Genomic DNA, 21,835 nt, shown 5'->3' with positions numbered 1-21,835 from the left:
CATCACAATCTAATATAGGTCTTACACCAATAAAACAAGTACAGATATAGGTTATAAACTGGCTGTCTTTCTGAAAATATTGAAGGCAGGAAGACTGACAAATCTGTGCGTTTTGTTTACATCCCTTTTGTAGGAGTTTGAGCTGGCCAACATTTATTTTTGCCAGAATTATATTACAACCGTGTATTTTCACTAAATTAAAACAATATCATCGCCTTTGTGTGCATTATCCAATGGCGGCCATATTTATGCCTCTTGCAAAATCACGAGATTCTTCTTATTTTAATCTCTGAACACAACTGACGCCGACGTAACTTTTTTCAAAGCAGAACACGGTAAGCAGTGCTAGAATGTGTACTTCGAAACTGAGGGTGGCGGTGAAATCTAGGCTGGCGACTGCTCATTTTATTGAAATATATTGATATACATTGTAACAAGTTGTCAACATTTTATGATATTCAAAAATGTCTAGATGTCATTAGGTTCACTATGATTCCGATCAATGTACTGATATAACCAAAGAAAACACCCAGAAATCTGCAAAAAAATCTCCACATGTCGCAAGCCTGATATGCAGGCACTACATTTGCGTTGTACGATAATGAAGTGCTTTAGGTCGGAGTTCATCTTTTCAAGTTGTAAAAGTATGATGGATGAAAAAAAAAACATAGTTAGTAACGCACGGCAATGGATGTGTTCATATTTACTTATTTTATAGTACTGGTCACCGAGTACTTTCCCGGTAAATGCAATATATTTTCAATAAATTGCGTTGCCAATTTTGGGTCATGGCGTAATTATATGTCAGAATCTGGATATGGTACGTTAATATAATACTAGTTACGAAGATGGATGTACAACCCTGAGCTAGAGACGCGACTGGATAAAAATGGCGAATTGTTGGCGTACGCACAACAAAATACACTAGAACCTGCAAATATTAGAATGATACATCATCCTCAATCAAAGTGCCCCTCCGTGTAAGACTGTATATGTCAGAGCGATTTACTAATTGCGTCCACGCAGGGGGAGGGCCAGTCGTTAGCACGGGCTAAGGGCTGCCATTAGTTGGTGACCTTTGGTAAGCCGCTATTTACGAACGAAAAATGGATGACACGCGTGAGGTTCTATTTCTGCTGCTGGCGTGTTTCGTTCTAATTTTGAAGCGACGTGCACAGGAACGCGAGAGAAGACAGACCACTTATTTGGATGCACATAAACAGTATACAACGGGCGTAACAGAATACAGCGTTTTATTAATGCATGTCGTAGACAGCGAACCAAATTTATTTTGTCTACGATTGGAGCTGCTGTACGCTCTACTACTACAGTGACCCGAATAGTGTGGAAGTGAGCGCGGAGTAATGACTGGTGGAATAGTGTCGTTATACGAACATGGGACAATTTTCACACCCAAAGGTCGCCGCAAAGGGCGCTTAGCCCTGGGCTAAGCGTTCGCGCATACTTCGTTAGCCCGTGCTAAGGTCTAGACCGCGTTTTAAATTCAGTTCAGATTTAACCCGTACTTAGCATTCCTTAGCCCGTGCTAAGCGTTCACGCACGTTTTCTTAGCACGGGCTAAGGAATTTGACCTCTTAGCCCGTGCTAAGGAGCTGTGCGTGAACGCAACTACTGTCACAGTGACATCGTATTAATTACGACAACTCTTTACGATGGGTTTTACAACGCGGACTGTGCACGTGTAAACAGTGTTATCATTAAACAAATAACATTCTGTTCGACATTCTTGTTGCCAATTACCTGTTACCCGTACCTATTCAACAAAAGTACGCCAGGAAGTAGGTTGATTTTTTAAGAATTTATTACGAGTTTCAGTTGCTGATAGATCAATGTATTACAATACATCATATAGTCATGCATTAATGAACACTGGGGGCGCCCTAATACACTTATCACGATGGTACCTATTATTACATATGATTATGATTTGCCTGATGCTGTCCAGTCATTAAATCTCACATCACGTGACCCACCTGTTTTACCATTCGTAATTATATTTCAATTCAATTTATATTTATTGAAGGGTGTTTAGATATCGAATGATTCACTGTTCTTCATGCCACTCCGTCGCTGAGGGCAGTCGACTAGTTTGCGTTTCCTGAGGATTTTGTATAGCGTACATCTAGTAAAGCAGCCGAAGGTCACATGGTATGTAATGTCTGAGACTAGTTTACGGGTATTGTCTCGGAGGTAGTGGCCCCAGATCCAGTGATCCGAACTACAGCTAATGCTACAACTAGTGTTAGTTCGGTATAATGTCAGACATGCCGAGAAAGATTTCTTTAAGTCAGTCGGCAAAAGTGATCATTACGAGGATATCTGTCATCAAATTCAGGCTACATTATGCTCGTAGTTACTTGCGTAGCGTGAATTGGGTCGTCTTCGTTAGAAACACCATTCCGAATTACACCGAACTCTTTGGATTCTTCTTTACCAATCTTTCTAATATATCGGGTCAACAGAATGCGCATCAGCTGTAAATTTTAATGAAAAAAACAAACAATGTATGACTTTCGATTCTGAACATATGCAACGTGTCCGCGGGCGGACATCCGGGCATTTTCACCGCCGAAAACCATCGCGGTGAAAACAAAGATCAACAACTCGCAGAAAACGCTATTTTGGGGTGGTTGTTGAGACTCCCCTGAACATTGTAACAAGATTATCCCTGCGTGTGTAACATATATAAATTTGGTTGTTCAGGATTACTTCAAAGTTGAGTTTGTGTTCTTTTCTCGAATTTTCACCGGCTGGACCGGCGTTCCACAGGAGCGCGCACAGAGCCCATAGAAACACGTGGTACAGTGGCGCGCGTCTTAGCAACGTAGAACGTCCGTAACGTAGCTCCGCCCCCGAGGATATCAATAAATGTGGGAGCTTTTTATATTTTAGTACAGGAATAATATAGCGTACCTCTTCATAGTCCAACGTGTTCGCTGCATCGTAAGACCCTCTCATCTGTCGAGAAAATTACACTTTATTTTATGGAGGCAGGGAAAGAATTGAATACTATTTGTCATTTTCATTCATATTTTTATTCGATAGAACCGTTCACTCAGTATTTTCTGCATGCTACTTTGAAACTTTTAGTTGCGCCATCTTGTGGTCTACTGTTACATAACGGTATGAAAATGAAACTACAGCGTTGTAATTCACGGTGTTTTGTATCAGAATACTGACACATTTTTTAAAAGATTTCTTGTAATGCCAAGCAAAGACGCTCGGACACATCGATTTGAACCAACCTCGCTATTTCTACATCAATCCATTTCTACACCAACGTTCAATAAAAAAAATACTTTCTAACGCGTTTGCCCACGGCGGAGATTGGTCTCAGAGTCGATGAAGTACCGTGACGTCGTAACGTCTTTCGGAAAGACCACAAACAGCTTTGGTTGGTAGTGTTTATACCTGCGAAACCAATTGTTAACCCCCTAATTCTCACCTCTAAATCTTTACTCTTGCTTGTCTTGCATTCCTTGAAACAAAGACAACGATAAAATGAAGTAACTGCTTCCTTAATGGCGTGCGGCGTAGGAAGCAGGTTTAATGGCGGCGGAAACACAGGTCCAATGAAATAATCCAACCAAATACTACTACGAACATATTTCCATTCGACGTCGATGTTCTCCTGTCAAAAAGAGTGTTGTATAATGTCATTTAACACCAACCAAGCGTAATCTCTGGAATAAAAATAACAATGATGAAAACTTCAAATCTGTAGAGGTATTTATTTGTAATATTGTTGTATAATCTATTACTAAACGTTTCACACCTTTTATTCTTTAAAGAGGTCAAATTTTTCAACATGTTAAATACGTTTGTTTGATATTTCACCTTGATCAATGGGGTATTATGGAAAATAAAAATTGTTTTAGAACTCAGTAAACCTTGTGACGACAGTATACGCTGGATGAAATAACGCAAACGGCAATAAGCATGCGTTTTTGTTTGCCTGTACGTACATGATAACCCGAGTGCAATAACATTTGCGCTTTATATTATAATATTTCAATGATATTGTATAAGGCCTCGTATTATAATTTCATGTGTATAACACGAACGACCGACCGACCGAATGAGGTAGCAAAATCAAATATCGAAATACTCAAATAGCATTTCCTCTTTGAGAAAGACTATAATTACAGATGTAAACCAACTAAACATAACGGTGTTCGTTTGGAAGTTGTGTGTTTGCGGAATTGACTCTATATAGTATATAAATTCTTCACAGATTATAACTATATTCTGCGATTAACGCATGCGCAGTGGTGTATTAACGATGGGACATGGGGGGAAAATACATGTTCACCTTTATCCTCGTGTACGTGTCTGACATCATCGCTATGCACAGGTTGAGTAACACCAACATAACCAGAAAACAAAACAAAGCATACAACGTCAGACCCATGGCACTATATATGTAACCAAAATCACGCGTGATGTAATGCGTGGCGTTGTCAACATCACGCGTGATGTAATGCATGGCGTTGTCAGTCAGTAACGCACTGAAGTTTCCATTATCAACGTTGGAGGCGTTGTATTGAGTGTTCTCAACGTCGTCGCTGGCGAGTTTGACCATCACTGTGGCTGACATAGAGGACGTGCTGTCTTTGCCGAATATGGAGAATATTAACTGAACCACACTTGAGCCTAAACTGCGGAAATGAAAGTAAAGATTATATTATCATAGCATATCTATCAAAAAATGCATGACATTTGTGAAACACCACGAAATCCTGAAAAAGTTGTTTTGTCTCTATGTTTGTATGTACTGGGCGGTGACCATGCGAGCCATTTTTCGAACGAGCCTACCATGGCTGACGACGTACTCAAACCGAATATGGCACGCTTTAAAAAAAATGATTAATAATAATCCCCCGTGTACTATATAGTTCATCAGTTTTACATAGAGGCGTATTAATTGGTTTTATTATGATTTGAAGCATGGAAGCTTGACTAATAAAATATAATTTTTATTGTTGTAATCATTCACAGTCACTTGACATTAGTGGGACCTATAATTTACATTTTAGGATTTTAGTTGATAACATTTCATTGAGAAGAATCTACATATCATACAAAGCGGGACTATAACTTTAAATGTCGCTCTTCTAATCAAATTACATACCGTTATGCTCCAGTGAGACCCACTCCTTCTATAAATCAAATTTCGCCACAAAGATTACAATTTGCAAATCATCGACATTTGTTCGATAGAACAGATCGCGGAATAATACTTTATCACTTACGAATTAAATTTATGCGGCGACTGCGCGTCTGAGTAGAGGTAGAAGAACCCAATGGTGAACGAGCAGACGACAAACCCAAAAAGGAACAGAAAACGAGTGACGTCTGTTTTCATTGAAATGAACGTGAGAAGCATGTTCCCCACGGTGGTACTGAGATAGAAGTTCTGCATAAACCGCAGAAATGACAAGACCAGTACGAAAGCGGCGAGTTGAAATAGTGTCGTCCACGTCTCGTTCTGAGTGTCGAGCCCGCGCATCTCGCTGTAAAGTTGTGTAAGTAATAAGGCGAGTAACGACGTGGTGATGAACACGTCCAGGATATTCCACAAATCGGCCGAATATTTTAGAACTCCGTGATAGATGCGTTGCTGCACCTCTCGCCACAGCATCCCAAACAACCACACCAACAAAGCGCAGAACAGGTAGAGATAGTTGATCGCTCCTCCTTTGACCAACAGGTGAATGACCCCAGTGAATGCAAACAGAATAACAAACATCGTGTACGATACCAGATACATCACAAAACGAGCCTTCGGCGATGTAACTATCACCGAGATAGGGGAACATGGTGCTGCGACGTAAACCATAAATAGAAACGGCTGCAGTGCAAAATACACCACTAAACAATACAGAATATACAGCAAGCTCCAGAGAATTCCGTTCCTCTGCGACCATTTGGGCTGACCACGCAACCATTCGCTGCGTAACACTTGCTGGCATTTCGAATTGGCGATGAACTGTGAGGGGTATACGAAAAACACATGTTTATGTTAGAAGAAACCCGCAAAATTAAGTTGTGAGTTTGCATAATGAGGATCCATCAATAAACCAAACAACGTAATATCATTTTAGTAATATTTAACTGAAAGTGAGAAGGTTGTCATAACAATCTGCACACCACTTATTTTTCACCTGTGTGATGTCGGCGTGGTAACGGCTGACCAACTTACATAACATGTTTTTTTTAATGGTGTCATGTAAGGAGTTATATGCAAGGAATTTTATTCCAAATTGAATGCTATGGTATTAATACTCGGGGTAGTGGTAAGGGAGAATATAATAGCGATATTTTAAATAATATACGCACCTCTTTTTGTTCTGTTTCTATGGCTAGTAATGCAGTAGCCCAGCATTTTGTACCTCTTGTCTTTGCAGTATGATGGGATCCGTGTAGCAATGTGACTACTTCGTTCGTTGTCATGCAGTTATCCAATAGCGCATGTGCAAATCTGGCCACCTGATTTTCCAGCTGTCGGTATTGACCCTATGTTAGAGAAAATTACACGTGACACTGGCGGATCCAGAAATTTGGTAAGGGGGCGCTCCTATTTAATTGGGCTGGGTTTGTCAATTGATTTGTCAATTTTTTTGTGGGCTGAAACGTGTCCGCGCGTCCCGCTACGCTGCTATTAGGCATCGATTTACATGTGATATGAAGAGGGTGTGCGCTTAATATTGGTCTATCCCGTTCTACAAATGATTCATAGGACCGCCAGCATTGCAAAGCGAGTATAATCACACTCAACCAGCATCACACACTCGTCACGTCCTGATAACTATTGTTGAATTATATCCTACCTTACAAATATCATATATTCCATTGGACTTGGAGAGTTTGTGAAGCTCATCGGCAAGTACGAACGCCTCATGCATTGGGTCGTCACTGCTCAAACTCATGTATGCTGGACTCGAGATAGCCCTGTACACACTCAAACGGCGCAAACACGTTGACAGATCTTCACAGTGGTCTGAAACAGACATTTGTGTTTTTGGTCGGTAACAAGCAATGACACTTTTATTTCCAACGAATATATGTTACATTTTTATAACACTATTTTTAGTTATATAATCAATTACACGAACTAAGCGTTTCTTTTAGTAACATAATTGACATTCCGATCCCAAGTCACAACTATTGACATTTGTATCATCTAACCATTATGCAATTGCGGGTTTCTGTGTCACGTGGTATTTTCGTCCGAATAAGTCATAATTATCCGCCGTTTTGTCATCCTCGTTCACAGACTGTTATTATAAACAACTAAAGACAATCCTCCAAATGTCAATTTAAAATGCGCAGTGGCTCTGTATAAATTTGAGTGAAAATCGGAGCCTCTGTCAGTGAGTGACGTGCACCTACTTGGAACGATCCAGCAGCGTTACTGCCGTATTCAAACAACATACCGCTACAACTGAAACCCGTAGTTCGTTTCTTTGCTTCTAAGTTTGAAAACAAGACTAGAACTGATATACGATTAAATAGTCAAACAATTTATTACTGCTCAAAGATGTGACGTCTATACTGACTTTTAGTGCATTGGTGCGAAACACCTACCGTTTGGTGGGTCTAGCGCCACCAGACGTTTTGCGCCGTGATCTAGTAATTGTTTCACCATGTAGAAGTCGTTGTTTTCAGCGGCTATTTGTAAAGCACTGACAACTTGCATGTCACGTCTTCCTTCACAGTTCACGTCAACTTTAGCTCCCTAGAAACAAAGTGTCATGGTCAAAAAGAAAGAGAACGCACCCTCAGTTTGATGATCTAGTTTTCTTTCGTTTTCAATGGGGTCTAATTAACTAGATTGGCATTACTTGCCTGCAAGAGATTCTCAACTTTCTCACTATCTTGATCGATCACAGCTCGCAGAAATTCATTTTCCACTGGCGTTAGTTTACCGTTTGTTTCTTCGTTTAGATACGTTTCTTCCTTCGCGGTTAATGCAAACAGCGCCCCCTTGTGGTGATCCATGACAACACTTTGGTCACCTGGAATACAAATTCAAAGTCATATGTTTAAGAGTGTAAGTTCAGCGTGAGGTCAAGGTCACACGAAGATGAACTCGTCTTCGTAATCATTTAGGAGATACTATTTTAACTGTCAACAGACGAGTACATTGTTACCAATAAAATCGATGAGTTGACATCCTCTCTTTTACATGACATAACCAAGGTCGGTAGGCAAAAGTGCCTGGGTTAATACAATACTAGAAGTAATACATGAATATTTTTTTTCTTGGATAAAATAAGTTATTAGTAACATTGTAGAAATGGTAAAACAGTACCACGAGCATTACCTCAGTGGTGACATGTTTTGACTCAGACTCTTGAGTTTTAGAAAACGTGCGTCTAGCGCGTACAAGACGTGGCCGCGCGCTTTTTGAAAACGTTCGAATGTAGGTCGCTTTCACACCCGCTTTTCATAATAATCCTCGGGGGCGGAGCTACGTCACAGACGTTCCACGTTGCTAAGACGCGCACCACTGTACCATGCATTTCTATGGGCTCTGTGCGCGCTGCTGTGGAACGCCGGTCGAGCCGGTGAAAATTAGAGAAAACAACACAAACTCAACTTTGAAGTAATTCCGAACAACCAAATTTATATATGTTACACACGTAGGGCTAATCTTGTTGCACTGTTCAGAGGAGTCTCAACAATCATCCCAAAGTACCGTTTTCTGCGAGTTTTGGGCCTTTGTTTTCACCGCCGCGGGTTGCCAGGCGGTGAAAATGCCCGGATGTCCGCCCCCGAGGATAGACGGGGTCAATCTCCTTCCCAGAGGCCTTTGCGCTTTACGCAATAGTGCCTCTGCCACAGACAGCCTTCAATTTTGTGGTCAATCACCTCACTACGCACGGCCATTTTCCTGTAGCTGTTACATCTGAAAACGTACTACAAAAAGTGGAAAAAAACGTATGTGACATCCGAACTATTTCTATGCAAATCTGCTTTGTGCAGTGATGATAAGTAACGCGTATCGAACTGTGCGGAGGGTATGCATGTTTGCTTTTTATTGAAGAACGTACACACCATGTTCAGTCATTAAAAACATAATTCACTAATCTGGGCTCAATATCGAACGTTTGCTGTGAAATGCAGAAATTTTAATAATTGCTGTTGTACGGTCACTCATGATGCATCGCTGCCACTAGATGCATAGCTGCCGTTCTGTGCATATTTAAATCTATTATATAGAAGATAATATTTGGTAATCGTAGTCCTAAATAACTATTAAAAATAGCTAGACGTTTCGAGCAATGGCTCTTTATCGATAGCATAGAAGAAAGTGTACACTGTAATGGAATTAAATAAGCGAATGGTACAGCCAGAATTGTGTACATATATAAGGTACATGTATACATAGTACATAAATGTATTGTATTGTCATTATTCTAATAAATCGTCAACATTTAAAAATTGTCATTAATCCTGGCTTATCTTACAACTGTCACGGTTGCCTACCGCCCTTGATGTGGAGCGGCATTTTATAAAACAACCCTCAGTGTTGTATGTAGTACGCTCCAATAGTTTTCTGCGAGTTTAAACATAAACAAAAATATGATTTAATAAAAAATAACATCAACTATTAAATATTAAACAACATTTTTTTATTCCAACTCTATTACTAGTACGACCAGATTTCCCTGAATTGAATGTACTCACAGGCATAATGCAAGCAACATTATAGCTCATTCCTGACATGGGCGACAAAGTTGCACCTTGCCTAACGAGAATACGACACCTGATACAATAAGCTTTATGAAATATACAAGAAGCACGATGACTAATGTCCTAATTTGTCCAGAAAGAGGTTTTATAGCCTAGTATACTAAAATGGACAAAATGTCCCACTGGATGCAGATCTTTGACATGATTTCAAAACAAATATGGAAAACAATTGTTTGTACTTTGTTTGTTACTTCGCGAGCGTTAATAAAGAAGACGACTGTGTAGTTTGATATATTCCGCCAATAAAACGTTGGTTATTATTTGTCCAATATATTAACACTATCCTGAGCTTCATCACACCTCGGTACTTTTATTATTTAACCTCCTCCACCTCCTAACCGTAATTTCTGTATAATCCTAAAATATTACTCTTCCGTATTGTGTTATTAAAAATGGCGTTCCGTGGCGAGCTATTAAGCCCTCCCATTGTGCAATGTGCCATTTTATGAAAGGTAACAAAAATTGACTTTAGCGTTAAATAATGTTTTTATCTAAATTATATTGTGTGTGTACCCATCTTTTATTCAAGTTCAAAAAAACATAATCTAAAACGGGTGTTGTGTTAACCACTATATCACACGGCTAATTGAAAAGTCACTGCTATTTTATTAGGCTGGGCGTACAAGCCCAATAATAGGTTAATTTGTTATCCGACAGATTGAAATAAAAAATAGAATATAGGCTATACTGTGTGTGGCGCTCTACTCATATACGGCATCCCACTGACGCCTAGATTCGACGCTAGTAAAATCACCCGTGCTCGGACGTTGATTGTAGAATTGTTTGGTCGAATCAAAGTGTCGCCATTTCAATCATCTGACACTGAAATTTTCCGCTCACTGTCAATAAACATTGATTGACATCCCATAGTGTACGTGTGACGTTTGCGTAAATTTCAATGGGTAAGATAAGATAAGATATACTAGCTTGCTACTATGCGTTTCTGGAGAGGTGAATAGCGACTGAGGGAACATTACGCGATTTCTAGACGGGTAATACTGTATAAAACGCTAAACTATATTATTCAACCGCTGAGTCACTCCAATGCGCAACTGCCAAGCCTGATGAATCGGTTAACTGTCACGCAACTAATCACTAGCAGTTTAGTGGTTTTTACAGTACACGAAAACTTAGGAAAGCATTGTATGCAAACAAAGCCTCAATGAATTCAGTATTCGAAAGGCCAGAAGGGTACTATGATTCATCGAGTTGCGTAATACATGGTTGTGAAATAAACGTACATCCTTGGAGTCTTACCTTTACATCGTTACCGATATATCATTAACGGTTGCCTTGATTGTACGCGTTCGTGTCAGCATGATATCCATAATGGAGCGATAACAGCCCGAGGCTAGGCTTGGTTGCAATAATATTTAATTTCTAGTCGATAATACGCCCATCAATTATATTTTCACGATTTATTTGTTTTAAAAACTGAATCCTACCAAGAACTCAAGTCACATTTATGTGGAAATAACACCATAAGAATACAAAAATATGTTGCTATCATATAGGTGATTATAACATGTCATTATTTTATGAGAACGAACCGTCATCGCAGCCCCATCACATGTATTTTTCCCCATGTCGTGCTGCTCAAACGACGCAATCGGTGACACGGTCGGGCGAGCGTGGAGATACACAAATCATCAAATAAAAAAAATCAACAACACTAGAATAGTCTAAACACACTTGGTTGAATCTTTCAGTTTAAGGTACTATTAACTATGGTAATATTCAACCGTTTTCTGCGAATATTGTGAAAATCACGACGTTTGTCTTGCATATTATTTACGTTTAAAGGGCGGTGGTCGTCATGGCGTGTTGTGCCCGCCAGACACGGGGCTTATAGCGACATATACAGCACCCTTTAATCTGAATACTGTTACGTTTGTCGCGAAAATCGTGACGTTTACTGTGAAAGCTGCTACGTTTGCCGTGGAATCACGACGTTTACCCTGAATAACAGAATACTGACGTAATATATAGGTTACAAAATTTTGCATAATTAATTCACAACTCTCACAAATGACAATCCTGTCCCTTATTTGCTGGATAAAATTAACGCATCCTCACTTCAAGTGCATATCATATGTATGCACTGCTTGGGCTGGCCATAGTAAACCAAATTACTGGAAACATATTGGTAATATGGGAATACATTTGAAGGGTAAGCTCAGAAAATGTTGTGACAAGGACAATGTTTAACAACAACCATGTCGCATAGAGGTACCATTAGTTCCTTGCACATAATAGTTTAACTAATTGCACTAAGTGAGATTTTTTACGGATAAACCAATTTCCTGGTCATTAACAGTTTGTGTTGGGTTGATTTGTTTAGTTCAAAACAGTAGTTTCAATTTGCTGTGCATTTGCTCCATTTTGCTATAGCAGGATCCATGGGCATGTTTGAATTGACAGCCGACGACCGAATGTAAATATCACTCACTCGGACAACGCCTTGGATCCAGGGCGAAGTACAAATTTACCCATAATTCGTTGTTGCACTATATTAGACATTGACCTTGCTAAAACTTGTGTAATTTTTATATTGCAACACATTATATTCTCAATGAGTCTGCCATGTTTGTTTGTTTGAAATATGTGATCAGAATGTCAAATTTAGCTAAATGATGGTAAAAGACAATTTACAGATGCGTTCAATCTTTATGAAATGTAACCATCGATATAAGTACTCAGCCTAATCACCTGGCTGCTAATACGTATACTTGTTTGGTTCATCCATTCAAAGCCCAGCACAGCTGCTAGGGATTGCTCTTCTTACCGATGGGCAGTACTCTAAACAGTACATAAAACTATTCAGCAATTTGGACAGCAGACGATAGGAAAAGACATTTTTTAAAAGAGTGTACGTTCTCGGAATGCACGAGTCAAATTCACAGATAGCTGAGTATTTGTGACATTTACCAAAGGCTTACTAATCAATATCTGGGTAATCACGGGAAATGTGTGTTTGCTCATGCGTACTAGAAGTGAGCCATGTGCATTTCCAAAAGAACCGCGACATCAAAAAACAATGAATCGTGACAATTGATTACTTCTGTGAAGCGTGACAGTGTGGACTACTTCGTAAACCCGATAAATTACAAAAAAACAAACAGGTGACGTGTCTTGTATTGTGGATGTAAAAACGCCACTGGTTTACGTGGCAAGAGAATGTACCAATGATAGCTTAACAGGTCAACATTATACATATACCAGCTCCAGTCATTTTTGCTTTACGGTATAAATAAATGAAATACCCGAAATTGGTGAACACGGTCAAGACTTTACTTATTCATGTTAAAAACACAAAAAATAATAACTCCTACTAAAACCAGTTTTTAGTTTACAACGTGCGTAATACAAACAATAGTTGTCATAGTAACACAAACAATAGTTGCCATGGCATCGGACGCATCGCTAAATCAAATCATTCGCTTGAACGACAATTTAAACAAGCTCACGTCGACAGCTTGGTTTCCGGGCCAGGAGTTCACAATAAAATGGTGTCTCTCAAACTGAACCATTTCAAAAAAAATTCTAATTGATGACATATTTACGTTCTGACTGACAACGGAAGAAAAATTGTATTCTTTTTAATTTAAACAACCGTCCCCATCCCAATTCTAGCATACGGTAATATGACGATATAATAATACCAACTGATTGCACAACATGTGAATTGACAATTCCAACAATGTTCGAAGATACCATCCAAATAGGCATGTCTGACGTATGGAGATATGAAAGTTAGGTACGATGATTTACTATCAATCAGTAACAGTATAGTGTGATATTGAAGCCATAAAGATAAAGACAACTCACAAATCTTTGCATAGGTTCATTATTAATAATTTGTTCTGCACATTATTTGACAGAATAAATTACCGCGTTTGTGTATGTATAATAAAAACCATATTTATCGCTTATATATTTTCGATATTATTTTATTCAGTTATAAATTCGATAAAAGAAATACAGTAATCTGTTTCTTTTTACGATAGACGGGTTAGTTTTAGTGTATTTATCAAGAGTTACAGTGTAGCCGTCGCTGCAATCTTAGTATACAGTAAGTAATTAACACACGACTGCAATTAGCTCTTTGTGTACGGCCGCCTATAATCAAAGACTGATTGATTGCATCATGTATCACAACCATTTTAGACCGCGGCTAAACGTGCCCATGGCTTTTAGAGTAAATAATAATCAACAACACGTATAAAAAGGATATAACAAATATGAACAAAAATAATGTGTACACTTTCCGTGATCTGTAAAGTGTACAGTGTTGAATCCAGCTATTGAGACAAGAACCGCAATGTACCATGGGTTCACTGCCACTATCATGTGTCGTACTTTGAGGTTATTACGATAGCGGTAGTGTCGACGGACGCGCAGCATACACATGAGTGCATACTTTCAGTGGCAGCGGCGCCGGGGGGGACTCGAAAAATGTTGAGGGTGCCCCCCCCCCCCCATAGCATAATTCAAGCTGAAAACTTTTGTGTTATGTTATACATATTATGTATGTCAAAATGTGTCCCTCAAAATGCAGGAAATAGCGTTTCAGAGGATCTAGATTTCAACTTTTTCCGTGCGAGCCTGAAACCCCCTTTTAAGGGGGCTCCATGATATTATGATAATAGTAAATAATGCTCTAGTCCATTTGAATGTCCTCGTAAAATCCACTGATCAATCGTTAAATTTGGAAGAATTTAGGTCGGAGTCACATGTAACCTTATAGTTTTTATGACACTGGAATTGATTAAAAGTAATGTTCCACGTGCACCCGCAATTGAAAAAAATAGACATTATTAAGAAAATTGGCTGTGCTTTGAAGTTCACTCTCAATTATTCTGTGCATCGCAAACAGTATATCTATTCATTGTTCAATGCGCCCTCAAGACTAGGGTATTTTCACTAATTTGACTACAGGTCAAAGCGATATCGACAACTCTCTAATGGCCTTACTGTCGTTTATTTAGTCATTGGTTTATAGAAAAGGTGCCTTACCAGTCTACACTGGAGATACGGTCAAGCGATTGCCCCCAGTCATGCACTCATATTTAGCAAATAACCTATTAAACATGACAGGGGAAACAAGTGCCTGATGTTTTGGGGAATTTTAAAAAGTTCAAGGTCTCCTTGGCCAAGACGGACGCTTCTAGTTGTGCCACAAGCATTGCAATTCATTTCCAGGCTTAAAGGTAGTTAGAATGTATACTGATGAAGTGAAATCATAAGTTTCCTGGAGCTGCGAAAGACGTTATAAGCGGGCATGTACGTGTAGTTTCTTTGTTTATTCCAATATTTACTGAGACACGCATACTTAGAAAAAATCTGTCTCAGTATCTTTACCTTTCTTTTAGTACCGGTTTGATCTTAGATATCTATTTATATATACTGTAAACACAAAACACATAACAGAATCAAACACAAGGTTGTCATACATTAACATCATCCACGATTCACTGACGCTGTGAGTTGCGCAAACGTAGAATAAATGCTAACTCGCAGCAAGTTCGATAAAAAAAAATAGTGAAAGCAATATTTTAGATATTATAAATGCATTTTCTGCGATGTGACAGTTATTGTGACAATTAATCACTGAGGTGCAGTTGACCGCTCGTCTAAAGTAGATGGTGAATAAAATATGTCTGACTGACGATTTGTTATTTCATTTATGGTTGATTTATTTTAACAATTATGCTTTTTATCATTTTTATGGTTGATTTGACAATACAGTTATGGTTGTTATTACATTTATGGTTGATTTGACAATACACTTATTGTTATTTTCAAGAGGTTCCAAAAAAGTATTGTCACCCCCTTGTGCGGGTTCTGGTTACCGCATACAACAGCGCTTTAGTAAATTCACGGGTGGCTCACAATCTACAAATGATTGAGTTTTACGAAGGACACTCATATGAACATTTCTTATGGACACAAATACGAAATGTACGCATATGTAAAAATCATCCAAACTTTAAACAAACTATTTGATAACTAAGCTGGTAGACAACGTAATGTAAACATAGACTAAAATAAAAATAAAAATAATGGTATGCTAAATTCTAAATAATTCTCTCAAAATAATACAGCTCGTTACAGCGAAACCCCTATTCGGAACTAAGATATCTGGTGGAGTATGTGAGTGAGTGTAATGTCACATTACAGGGTGTTCTTCAACGATTCACTGGCGCGATTCACATGGCCTGTGCATGTACTGCCATGGACTGGCGAGCTTGGTTCTCCGCGACGTTTCACTCTATAAAGGCACATGGAATAACAGCCACGTGTAGTATCACTAGATGCATTTCGTATTTAAATACAGTTTTATGGTTGAAGTGTTACTAAATTTATGGGCACAACTCTTCCATATCCTTGGCTAAATTCACATAATATACTGAATATTATCTGGAAACTGAGAGTCTTTCAATTATTATTTTAAAAATAGAATATATAACACAGACAACCTAAAGTTACGGAATACGATGTAATAGGTACGCCGTACATTATTCGGGCACCGAGAATGATACAGTTATGTTTTTTAAATATAATATTATAGGGTACAGCATACTCCTCCTCCAAATGGCCATGAAAGCTATCATTAGGGGGAGGGGCCAATAAAACCATCTGAACGTAATCATAATTGTGCCAACTGTATTATGTTTGATATCAATGGAAGGGTTTCCAAACAAGCTATTCATTCACTGAGATAGCAATTAGTAAAGTTGAAGTATGACGTCATATGAAAATGAAAAAGACTTATTATTAAACAACCAATCATCCCAATTGGTGTGAGAGAAAACAAGCTGAACTAAGTCGCAATGTAGGAACATATAGAATTATGAATATGTCAGCCAATGTCTCAAATGTTCTATGTGCAATGTGTGAAATTATGTGCAATCGTTCGTAGTTTTTCATATATAGGAAACGAACACATCTAGCTAATGCCTCACACCGTCAGCTGAAGAAACAATACATCCGAAATTAAAAACGTTTTCCACCATTGTGGTTTCGACGGCATGTAGTTAAATCATTAATGGTATAGATCATCTGAATGTCATCGTGAAATCCGCTGATCAATGTTTTTCGTTGAAGGTGAAGTCAAGCTAAACAACATAATGCTCCCTAAAGAAAGAGCTCCACAAATTTAGAAGAAATAAATAAAAAAAGAAATGAAATGAAGAAAAAAAGTAATGGAAATTAGATATTATTAACTATTTTAGTCGTTAAAATAGAATGACACGTTTTTGTCACTTGTAGTGGTCAACAGGTTATATATCACCTATATAACCTACTCACATCGATAAATTGTATACAATATAAGGAATTTTGAGCATTTGGTAGAAAAAAAGGAATATTTTTAGTTCTGTTGCTTGACAACTATTTTATATGCAATATGCTACCATTTTCTAAACTTTCAGCCAATTTGAAGTTAAAGATGAAATCATTTTCCCAATTTCTGACAACAGTGGATATGATCTCATAGTTTACCCATAATCCTTTGCTGAAGAATCAAGATGGTGGAGTATATACATTAATGAAAAGTTGAATATCAAGAGAATGAAAAGTGATATACAAAAAACTGTAAATTGTATGTTCTTACATTTGCCGAGCTCTTTCATCTGGGAGTATTATGTTGTTAGCCTTAACTTTTCATTTAATTAAATTTGTAAGTTAAAGAGAATTCAGGTCGTAGTAATATGTAACCTTATAGTTTTTATGACACCGGAATCGATTAAAAGTAATGTTGCATCCGTAATTAAAAAAAAGAGATATTCATGAAATTGGTCGTTGCTTTGAATGTCACTCGAAATTCCGGCCTATATACGTGAAATACCTGTCTATATTCGGACGCCTTGTATACGTGTATGCATAAATATGGAAATCAGATGTGATGTACTCGTTATCATATATTGCTGGATACTTACAAACCGGCTTATCTAATCGACCATAAAATTTATATCTATAAAAGTACCAGACCATAAAATAGCGAACTATGAGAGCAAACCACGTACAGATCGTGGTTTATTGGGTATGCGCACACAAAAACAAAAACGCAGTGTATTTCAACGACCAGGTGGTTACATAGTATAGGCAACTGTGAAAGTAAACCGCGTACAGATCGTGGTTTATTGGGTATGCGCACACAAAAACAAAAACGCAGTGTATTTCAACGACCAGGTGGTTACATAGTATAGCGAACAGTGAAGGCAAACCACGTACAGATCGTGGTTTATTGGGTATGCGCACACACAAACAAAAACGCAGTGTTGTTCAACGAGGTTATGGTTACATATTATAACCACTGCGACTATAGATGTTTGTATACACATAGGACGGTTAATTAGTGACACGAATAACTAGAAATAGCCATTTATATGTCTAGTTTTTATGCTTGCACAACTTCAATATGTGGGTATATTACGTCACTTTCTCGTGGGTCTATTTTATGCAGCGTTACAGTGACGAAATATTTTCAAAAAACGCATGCGCAGCATAACTAAATTAGTGTCCGAATACATTCAGCATGAAATTAAAGGTCGATGTTTGTCACATCGTGTCGTCGATATGAACCCATATGACGTATACAACGCGTGCAAAATACTTTGCTTGTTAACAAGAAATCCGATCACGATTATTAAGAAGACACCAAATTTGTATTCGCTGGAGAAGCTAGTCGCTCTTATTCTTGACGCAATTATAGACTACGTCATTGTTTCTCTACTCTTACCATTACTGACGTGAAGGAGTATGTCTTCTATTATGCCGTAGGGAGACATGCTGTTGCTTTGGTTACAGTGCTATTGGGCCCGTCGTCAAATTGAAATAGCTAAACTAGCCGAAATTGGTTTTCTTCAATAAAATATGTAATAGTTGTGGTTTATGACTTTCTGGAATCGTATTTTAATATCAATGAATTGCATCTCGTTCCACTAATGGTAACTTTCATAATCATTAAGAAATCATTGCCAGTCGTTAAAATGTGATGGTCGGGATTATGCAACATATGTTTTATCATGTTTCTTATGCAGGTGTAATTTCACAGTCACGAGGTCTTATAGCCTGAGCATTACATTTTCTTATCTCGGTCTCGACCCCCTCCCTATTCTTATAGGTTCTAGATTCCAACAGGCGGTGTATTTGGGCCTCACACCAACAAATATTTTTTCATAGAAGACAATATTAATATCAGTTTTGAATTCAACAACAATGAACCACGTTGCAATGCATTGTAATTTGTCGAAAAGTGAATTGACAGTACGTACCTCTAATTCGAATCAACAATACGTATCAAAAAACTGATATATCAAATATTCGAATTAACAGTACGTACCACTCATTCGAATAAACAGGATGAACTATTCAAATTAATAGTACATTCGAAATGGCAGTATGTACTATAAATTCAAATTGACTGTTCGTACCACTAATTCGAGTTGAAAGTTATTTGAGGTAGTACGTACAGCTAATTCGAATTGGTCGTTCGTACCACTGATTCGAATTGGCAGTACGTACCACTAATTTGAATTAACAAAAACACCACTAATTCTAATTGATAGTAGTAGTATATTGATAATTTTAATGTATTATTAAATATACTTGACGGTACGTATCACTAATTCGAATTGGCCGTTCGTACTATTCATTCGAATTGACAGTACGTACCACTAATTCGAATTAATTCCGATATCAACATACACATATCAATCATAATATATACATCTTCTCTTCAAATCCCTCGGCAACATCACCATCGTGCACAGTATGTCTACATCTATCAATATTCTACGTTGTTCCTGACAGGAAATAAATGAGTATGCACGTGTGTGAAAATAAAAAGGTTTAATTGAGCCACGAGTACTCATAATTTTATTACAGATTCTAATCGTAAATCTGACCCCAACCGAGATGCCGATAATACATTCTACGACGCTTCTTATTGAATCTAAAACTCTCCATTGGTTCAACAATGTGTCGACTGGGAGGTCATTTTGCTGAACATTCCCACGAGACAAGAACATTGTGTTTAAATTTTTTTTCATTTCATTTTAATTCTAGAGAACGTAACATTACGAATAAGTTAATTGTTTGTTCATGTGTCGTCAAAGGCAACGAAATTCAACCCAGCGCGTCGAGAAGGAAATTATATTCCGTTTAGAACTATAGAAAATTACCAAAACGTTCTCTTTGGTAACCATTTAGTGTGTGTATACATGTTATATTGTAGAATCGTTTAGTGTTATGCTTTTTCTTACATTGTTATGTTCTGTTTACACTTAATGCGGGGGGGGGGGGGGCTCGTCACCTGCGAATACGTCAGATGGCCATAGCTTGTCATTGTTTACAAACAAGCCTCTTCCCGTGAGCTTTTGCGTTTTTGGCGTGTGTTGTTATAGTCGATGGAACTCATTTCACGCGCGTGCGCAGGAGACGACCCTCCCGCTTTAATGTTCATATGGTACCAAAGAAGAGCCACGGCCTGAAATGTTCAGCTATTTTGAATAGTTACTCAGGACTTATCAAATATCGTCTACTATATATTATGGTTTTAGGGAGATTTTAGCTTGTAGCCTTTTACTACTGAGTGATTAAAACAGGATCAGTTACATCCTTTTTCTATGACGTTCGTTTGACGTAAAAACAAATTCCCGGAAGTATTATATAACCTGTGACGGAAAAGGTGCCGCTGACTGCAGCCATAGAAAGAGAAATACTAAAAAGGAGATGATCATTTCAATTTACGATATTTGAGCTAGATTACGAAGCTTCTTTCAATGTTCTCTGGTGAACAAAATTAAGACTACGTAAGCGTCTGTGATAGCTATACCAATGTCAGATGACTCGGCGAGTGTATCATCGGATAGGTACATGCTATGTATCAATTTAGTAGTCATTGCACATTACATAATACATCTTTCTACAATAATCAATACTGTATAGATAAAAGTCAGTGTATCGATTTCCCTGACAATTTATTGTCAAATTGTTTATGGTCCTTGAAAGAACGGTAACGGAATACCGCTTTCAGTGTATAATGGGCCCTTGTGTATTTGATAGTGTAGTAACCATATTTCAATTGCAATGTAGTCAATAGGGTGAAACTGACAGCAATCAACATAGCTTGTCCAATGGTTGACACCCATTTTTTGATTTCTACTGGTACATTAATAAAAATACAGGGACTACTAAAACAAGGTCACAAAACGGTATTTATATCATTGACTACCAGAAAGAAAAAATCACTCTCTAAATTAACATTCTCCTGTAAGATTGCTATTTTAAATGTACTTCCGGTTATTCAGAACAAATATTATTAGGAGTTGGTTTTTATAACTGACCGAAAGAAATGAGTTTCGTTCAACATTAAATATCACGTCTGAACCCAATCTAGGTCTGATCGAATGACCCCGACCTTGATCAACATAGCTTGTCCAATGGTTGACACCCATTTTCTTGTTTCTACTGGTACATGAATAAAAATACCGGGATTACTAAATAGCGTCACAAAACGGTGTCAAATGAAACTGACTACCAGAAAGAAAAATCACTTTCCGGATCAAGATTCTCTAGTAAGTTTGCTCACTTATACGTATTTTCGGTTATTCCATAGACTCTACTGGAGGGTCTATGGTTATTCTTAACAAATATTATTAGGAGTTGGTTGTTGTTACTGACCGAAAAAAAAATGTGTTTCGTTCAACATAAAATATCATGTCTACAACCACAGTCTACTAGAGAGATATCTCTGTGGTACTGTTTGATATAGCACTTATCATTTACAGTCGTTTTCTCATTATCGTGGTGAAGGCTGTGTTTGCACTGAACTATTGCAGAGGTGGTCGATATTGCCAAAGACGTATAACCATATCAAGCATAATTATCTTTGTATAAAACCCTTGCAAGAAATCTCTTGATTACTTTGGGTGTTTAGGATTTAATATTTCACAAGATCCTGTTACATTGTGACATAACACACATGTAAATGAGTAAATTCTCATTCGCCATTTTGCTCACATCGAATTGATGCTTTTCTAATGGCATT

General features: G+C 38.0%; 1 protein-coding gene and 1 long non-coding RNA gene across 2 annotated transcripts; both read right to left on the bottom strand.

Annotated features, from left to right (window-relative positions):
- Positions 1–1,804: 1,804 nt before the first annotated feature.
- Positions 1,805–2,981, bottom strand: LOC146747640 (uncharacterized). Its single transcript, XR_014928880.1, has 2 exons — positions 2,935–2,981; positions 1,805–2,495 (listed from the first exon to the last, which is right to left on the bottom strand). It is a non-coding gene; the product is annotated as an uncharacterized LOC146747640 (long non-coding RNA).
- A 323-nt stretch (positions 2,982–3,304) lies between these two features.
- LOC102810113 (short transient receptor potential channel 5-like) lies at positions 3,305–18,572 on the bottom strand. Its single transcript, XM_078007018.2, has 8 exons — positions 18,524–18,572; positions 7,866–8,039; positions 7,609–7,755; positions 6,852–7,021; positions 6,361–6,537; positions 5,274–6,010; positions 4,334–4,679; positions 3,305–3,652 (listed from the first exon to the last, which is right to left on the bottom strand). Exons 1-8 carry the CDS (start codon positions 18,570–18,572, stop codon positions 3,305–3,307), a joined length of 2,148 nt encoding a protein of 715 aa, XP_077863144.2.
- Between the last annotated feature and the right edge of the window lie 3,263 nt (positions 18,573–21,835).

This window comes from Saccoglossus kowalevskii, chromosome 3 (assembly GCF_978046115.1).
Source record: "Saccoglossus kowalevskii chromosome 3, keSacKowa6.1, whole genome shotgun sequence".
NCBI lineage: Eukaryota > Metazoa > Hemichordata > Enteropneusta > Harrimaniidae > Saccoglossus > Saccoglossus kowalevskii.
The sequence above is the reverse complement of the archived record's forward strand: the minus strand, read 5'-3'. Positions and strand labels throughout refer to the sequence as shown.

Coding starts and splice junctions, on each gene's coding strand:
- LOC102810113 (XM_078007018.2), bottom strand. CDS start 18,572: ATGTCTCCCTACGGCATAATAGAAGACATACTCCTTCACGTCAGTAAT. Junction 8,040..18,523: donor ACTCCTTCACGTCAGTAATG/GTAAGAGTAGAG, acceptor TTTGTATTCCAG/GTGACCAAAGTGTTGTCATG. Junction 7,756..7,865: donor TGAGAATCTCTTGCAGGCAA/GTAATGCCAATC, acceptor GTTTCTAGGGAG/CTAAAGTTGACGTGAACTGT.